The 6563-nt window shown below is 50.3% G+C and overlaps 4 protein-coding genes across 4 annotated transcripts; 3 read left to right on the top strand and 1 right to left on the bottom strand.

The window, feature by feature from the left end:
* Positions 1-320: 320 nt before the first annotated feature.
* On the top strand, positions 321-1281 carry RHO25_011741 (uncharacterized protein; the record flags this gene model as incomplete). Its single annotated transcript, XM_023603161.1, has 2 exons — positions 321-654; positions 764-1281. The coding sequence occupies 2 exons, from the start codon at positions 321-323 to the stop codon at positions 1279-1281; spliced, it is 852 nt and encodes a 283-aa protein (XP_023454781.1).
* Positions 1282-2453: 1172 nt separating this feature from the next.
* On the top strand, positions 2454-3244 carry RHO25_011742 (uncharacterized protein; the record flags this gene model as incomplete). Its single annotated transcript, XM_023603162.2, has 3 exons — positions 2454-2469; positions 2549-2668; positions 2721-3244. 3 exons carry the CDS (start codon positions 2454-2456, stop codon positions 3242-3244), a joined length of 660 nt encoding a protein of 219 aa, XP_023454774.2.
* A 326-nt stretch (positions 3245-3570) lies between these two features.
* RHO25_011743 (uncharacterized protein) lies at positions 3571-4567 on the bottom strand (the record flags this gene model as incomplete). The annotated part of the gene is made up of 5 exons (XM_023603163.2): positions 3571-3746; positions 3809-3884; positions 3945-4066; positions 4127-4291; positions 4339-4567. 5 exons carry the CDS (start codon positions 4565-4567, stop codon positions 3571-3573), a joined length of 768 nt encoding a protein of 255 aa, XP_023454773.1.
* A 1131-nt stretch (positions 4568-5698) lies between these two features.
* On the top strand, positions 5699-6312 carry RHO25_011744 (uncharacterized protein; the record flags this gene model as incomplete). Its single annotated transcript, XM_023603164.2, has 3 exons — positions 5699-5755; positions 5807-5825; positions 5996-6312. The coding sequence occupies 3 exons, from the start codon at positions 5699-5701 to the stop codon at positions 6310-6312; spliced, it is 393 nt and encodes a 130-aa protein (XP_023454397.2).
* Between the last annotated feature and the right edge of the window lie 251 nt (positions 6313-6563).

The following is a 6563-nucleotide window of genomic DNA, read 5'->3' on the forward strand; positions in this document are numbered from 1 at the left end:
TCTTTATGGCTGTTCCCAAGGTCATTCTCCACCTGATCACCTTATCAGTGACGTGGTGGCAGAAATTGTGGTCAGAATTGCCGGAGAAGGGGTGTGAGCTACGATAATCCTAGCAACATTTCTCTCGTGCAGCATTTGGGCGAATTATAAAGGCTCAATGATGGGGCCGGTAACTGAGCTTGTCTTCCCAGCCTCTCATCCGGCCGGCAGTACACCTGCAAGGGTTGACGTCAATGACTGAGGCTGGAGGATCCTCACACACACTCACGACACTTTGACATTAGCCACAGACTCTTTCTCGACTCCTCTACCTCAGCATCATGTCGACACCCGAAGACGAGGTTTTGCTGCACTGCAAGGAGCGTACCGAGCCGAATCCACGAAAGTCGAGACGCTCCAGAGTCACCAAACTCATATTACTCGCTATAACTCATTCAGCGATAGCCTTCTTTGCGATGGGAGTGAGCCTTTCAACACATTGTACGGCACAGAATTGCGACGAGCAGGTCACCTCCCGTTGGATGTCTACGATCGATCGGCGACCACGAACTATGCAGTTCAACGGATTTGGACCATTTAATGCCTTTACAAGAAAAGCGGGAAGCAGTCATGATGCGGATGTGCAGCAACGCTGGATAGATTTGGGCACGTACTGTAAGTCACTCACACTCGAGGAGTCCAACTTCGAAGGAGGAACCAAGGACCAATCCATCCTCGAAGCAATACTGCAGAGTGTGTACTGAGACGAGACCCGTCCATTTAGCGAGACCGATGCTCCTCCCACTCCGATATGCGGCCGATTTCCAGCTTGAAGCATCGATGCATGTCGTCGCCCGGCCAGAGACATATCCTGGCACCTCTGAAGCGGGCTTTCCAGTCACACTGGAGATGTTTCATCAGCTCCACTGTGTCGACTATCTGCGCCAGGGGCTCTTCTACAACGTGGCTTACTATCGCAACGAGGTGCACTCGTTGCCGTGGCTGGAGGCGAACGACACGGACGCCGTCGAGACTCATTTAGCACACTGCGTGGACGCTTTGCGTCAGTTGATTCTTTGTCACGCTGACATAGGCGTTGCACCATTCAAGCTGGGCGAGCAAACGCCTGATTTTGGACGACCCAGGACTTGCAGGAATTGGGTCAGTGTCAGAAAATTTGGCGTCGAAAATGAGTGGAACGGAATGGATCCCATTAGGGTTGATAATCTCCATCTCTCTGGATCACTAGATGGGAGGGTCTTGACGTTTTCGGACACGGAAAGTCTCTGGAAAGGGCTGTAAGCTCTGAAACATTGCCTTGTACGACCATTGTGAGCAGTCTTTGCTGGTATGAAGGTAGTGGAGACCAAGCTTTGAACTTAGATCAATTTCCTAATTGAGCTCGACCACGCCGGCATACCGATCAAGGAAGTACCCGCTTAAGTACCTGCTGCCTACCCCGCTTAAGTACCTGCTGCCTACCCCGCTTAAGTACCTGCTGCCTACCCCGCTTGAAGTGACCCTTGCTATACCGCAGAACCTTTTAGTATTTATTGCTATGCAAGGGGTGGTCCCAGGTAGGTCCAAAACTTTATAGCTCAAGGATAGACCTTATAGCCTGATACTCGGCAAGCTCTTAGACCGTAATTCACCGATGAAGATTTTTGGGCGGGGTCAAGTGTTTTTGCGCGGCCGGTTCAACAATACAAAGTTTATAGTGAAATTTAGCCTGATTCTTGAACCACTTGAACCGATGTTCGCCGCTAATAGAGTAGCTTCCCGAGACGTGCCGAGTCAGCGCAGGTAGTGCATACGCAATCTGGGCCAGTCCCAGCGATCGCATATCCGAAATCTCTGATCCACACCGCTTTCATGCTTCCTTGCAGTGTAACTCGCAAAGCTCGTATTACCTAATAGTAATGATGCTGAACTCGCCCGGCGGGAGATCAACGGCTTTGTGGACGCCCTGTCGGCTTGACAGCTCGACACCAAGAGATCATGGTCGAATTCTGGCCAACAGATCTCAAGGATGGGCACGCCGGCTATGCAATGCGAGAATGAGTGTTCAGTGACTTATCTCTTGACACAAGGTCCCATAAGATTCTGATATGCATTATCAGAAGCCCCTCTGCGGTCGTACCGTGCATGCAGAACCACACAGTAGCGTTCCTAAGTCCGCGAACGGCTTGCCATGGTGTGCTGAGCGTTCTTTGTCTAGTGCACATCTTGTGCTACATTTCGCCAAGCAGGACTATACTCAGCCGATGTTAGACAACATGTCTGGCAACAAAGCCCATTACTTACCACTCGACGGCTGCGCTGACAGCGACGAATCACTTGTCCTGACTGCTCAAAAGAGCAAGGGCCGGAATTGGAAATGGTTTTTGGTTGTACTTTTGAGCAATGGATTGACATTCTTTTCTTCGATAACGTGGTCCTCATTTTACAACTCCTGCCCTTATCCTCCGAGCACCATGGTCGAATCAGTCCGTAAGTTTACACATCGTGTGCTATCATTCGCGTCTAGCTTGTTGCTTATACGAAGTGGCCTCCTTCATGTCGGAGATAGACAGGACATTTCACACCGAGGTGTTCAATTCGTTCGAATATAACTTTACTCGATACACGGCAAGGACAGAAGACGTCGGCGATGAGGTCGAGAAAAGCTGGGCAGACCTGGGAATCTATGGTGCGTTCAATGATATATGTGCTTCAACAACAAAGCACTCACCCACGTACAGAAGCACCGATTGTCATTCCGGCTGCACAAGTCTCCGACTATGGCATAGAGAAAACCGGACATGTGTGGCTAGACCCCAAGGACAACCCTGCTGCTCCATACGCTGGAATGAGCGTGAAGGTCCAGGTGCTGCACTACTTGCACTGCGTCAATTACCTTCGGCAGGGTCTTTGGTACAACGTCGATTACTATAGAGCCAGAGGGCACCCCATGTGGGATGAGAGCCAGCACATCTTGACGGGACCGCAGTCTGTACCTCTTGTGGAGTTGCACACGGCCCATTGCATTGATCTTCTGCGACAGGTGATTATGTGCAATGTCGACCTCGGTGTCCTTCCGTTTTTGCTCAGCGAGCAGGATGACAGCGTGGTTTTGGATTTCGCAAGAAGCAAACAATGTAAAAACTTCGACTCTTTCTTGTCATGGTACAAGAAGCACACGTTTGAAGGGGCCAGGCTGGAAGAGGATACGGCGATATCAGGCCACGTCCACCCGCTCATCAGTTGGAGTGGCAGATCAAGTTAGATAATCATAGTCTTATTTTCATCGTTACGGTTCTTCAAACTAATCATGTTCGCATAAAACTTGAGGACTTGTCTCCTCGCCGGCATGGGACAAGCTGGGTTTGTGATTGGGTTCCAGTCTTGCTCCGACAGTAGCCATACGTAGTTTTGCATAGCGTATCTCGTGGACTCGCAACTTGCTGCTTATGTACGACAGCGCGACACATCAGAGATGCATCACAGAACTCAGATAGCCGTAATGGTGGAGCGATGGCACGTGAGAAACTGCAAGCGGCTCTATTTCACCTTTCATTGGCATATCGGTGAGTGCAGCGTGACTATCTACATTCAAACTGTCGACGTTCGGTGCTCTGATATCCACCCATTGAGTTGATCGATGTCGCGACAGCTGTGGAGTGCATATGGCTTTAGCAACAGTGCATGATCTCCTTTCTTGAAAGCAAACATAGGGGTTAGATCGGCATTGCATTGTATGTACTGACGGAGATAGTCCATGCAATGGTCTGAAGAGACAGTCGAAGTTAGCATCTGCTCGAAATTGTGCTGTGGACGCAGCTTATCGTACATCGGTGAATGGAGGTCTCTTGTGCTAGTTCGTTGAAGATGTAGGTCTCTGGGTCTAGCATGAGTCGAATCACGTTCTGCGCAAAGATGGTCAACTTCTCGCTACTGATAGTGTAAGGATGGAGAGACCCAGTTACCAGACAGTGCAACGCGTGGTATACTTCAAACCCAAGCGTAATGTTGCCGTCCTCGTATATATAGGTTCTGGTCAACGCGGGTTTGGCGACTTCATCGTGTATTGACACATTGAAAACCGTGTCTGTCAGTTGATGTCAGTGACAACAGACCTCCGAATGGGGAGTGAGTCGATGCAGATTACTCGTAAGGAGGGCGTCCCAAGCCAGGTCGACCGCTAAGCTTGGTGGACCGGCGTATCTGGTGGAAGACTGATCCCACCAGATTTCTAAATGCTCACCGTCGTCGCTAGGCTGTATGGGATTCACAAAAGGCTTTTGTATGAATCTAATCTTTTCATCGAGATTACCTGTACTACCATTAGTCTGCAATCGACTATTGTGCCAAAATCAGTACCATAAGCAGTTGCTGCGGCAAGTCCTTCCTGTCGGCGGACGACACCGCCGTTTTGTAGGAGGATCACCGTTAAAAGCAGGGTGGTGCACGTTTGAGCTATCGCCAGTACTCTACACCAAGTATGTTTGGTACGAGACGTGCTCGAATTGTCACCTAGGAGATATTCCTCGGAGTCATCATCGCTAGTCGAGAGACGACCCCTTCCGAATACGGTTGGGCGTGGTACCATTGCGATGGCGTTGTGAACAGTAAAGATGAGGTATAGGCTGGAGGAGTCGTCGCTCGACAGCTCACACGACTGGAGGTACGACAGAACGCTAGGCCGCCGCTCGTCTTACTCAACCTTCAAGCTAGTGCTACCCGGCTCAGGCCTTCGATCTGGAAGTGGTGTGATGTTGCAGCTCGTGCGCATCTGTTCACATGATGCTCATTGCCAAGGTTCTCCACTTACCGCCGCCACTACTTCTGTCCACTAGGGTCACTCGGACCGGGCTTGAAGAAGTAAATGCAGCAGCAGACACTATGCATCATGTATGTTCTAAATGCTAATCTGTTGATTGGAGTGCAGCGGGCGTCGGAGTTTGACGGTAAATCAAATTGTACGTGTTCTCATGATCTCGTCCGGATCAACTGTCCTTCTTAGCAACACAGCTCGACGCCGGGTATTGATTCCACTCGCAACTCCTTGTCAATTTCCAGGATGAACCAGTTGGGATCGGTGGTAGAGTGGTTTGTCGGAGCCGTTATCTTCCAAAGAGACGTTCTGCACGGTTGGTAGTTGTGCTAGACCTTGTAACCTTCTGGTCTCTTTCACAAAGTTCCGTGATCGCCATCGCACCTAGCCTGCTTGCAGCACATCCAACGGCCGTGAACATGTTGACATCGGATAGCCTTGAGTATGATTCGGCTTTTCGGTCTAGCCGTAGCTACATGAGCAGCCCTAAGTCTCATTGAAGCACAGGGACATTTGTTGACAGTAGCAGGGTTATGGCGGTGACCAACTTCGTATGTTCAGGCGTGCTGAACTTTGTGCATAGGAATTAATACTAGACTTGCATGATCAGACAGGCACTAGTGTTGATGGAGCTATTAGTCAGGGTGTAATCATTGAGGAGGAGCCCTAAGTCATTCACATCCGCACGAGCGTTACTAGGCCGTTCGACGTAGCATCGACAACCGTAGTTAGTCGTCTCACCGCCGGGTGGAGAAAGCGAGCTTCTCCGGGGACTTGCTACTCTTCTGAGAGTTATAAAATGTCAAGAGAAACATCTCCGGAATAGAGAAGTATCGAGACGTCCTTCTCCAGTTCTCAACTCGATATATTCATTTTGGACCGAAAACTCCCGCGGCAATCTCCACAATGTATTTGGCAACCCTTCTGGCTATGGGGCTGCTGGCGTCTAGAGACGTCATTGCGGTATGTCACGACACCACAATCGATTTCTGTTGTTGTACTAAATCGAATTAGGCACCCGCACCTGTGACAGGTGAGTGGCAGGAAACGAGACCTGAGGTCGCCAGACGAGATTTGATATTACCTGCAATGCATGGTATTGTCAAGACAGGAGAGGACAAATACAGAGTTGTCTTCGGGAGACGTTAAGCAACTTTCTGCATTACAAGTCAAGGTTAGCATGTTGACTTGTGCGATCTGTAGGTGAAATAGGGGCGCCACTCGAGGCAAGGCAGTACATTGGCACGCCATATGCGTACTACAACAATTACAAAGATGCCACCGGTAACGAGAAGCGGGATCTGGAGGCCGGACCGATCGAGGCTCTCGAGAAGCGGCAGTACATTGGCGTGCCATATGCGTACTACAACAATTACAAAGATGCCACCGGTAACGAGAAGCGGGATCTGGAGGCCGGACCGATCGAGGCTCTCGAGAAGCGGCAGTACATTGGCGTGCCATATGCGTACTACAACAATTACAAAGATGCCGCCGGTGGCCAGGCTGCTGGTACTGCATAGAAGCTCTGGCCTCCACATGGGAGCTCGTAGCACGACTGTAGCTACGATAACATTGCTGCTCGCGCCACCACACCTGTTGCCAAACATTAGCAATTTCAGACTGCGAAGGATATGCCTGGGGGGTCGATGTGGAGCTTTTGATAAGCTACGATGTATGGTTTTTCTCTCGTGCTTTGGACACGAATGCTCGGTGGATTCTACGTGCGATGCTCGCGTGCGAGCTGTGATTTAGTGCGTGAGGCGGAACACAC

Source organism: Cercospora beticola, chromosome 8 (genome assembly GCF_033473495.1).
Source record: "Cercospora beticola chromosome 8, complete sequence".
Lineage (NCBI taxonomy): Eukaryota > Fungi > Ascomycota > Dothideomycetes > Mycosphaerellales > Mycosphaerellaceae > Cercospora > Cercospora beticola.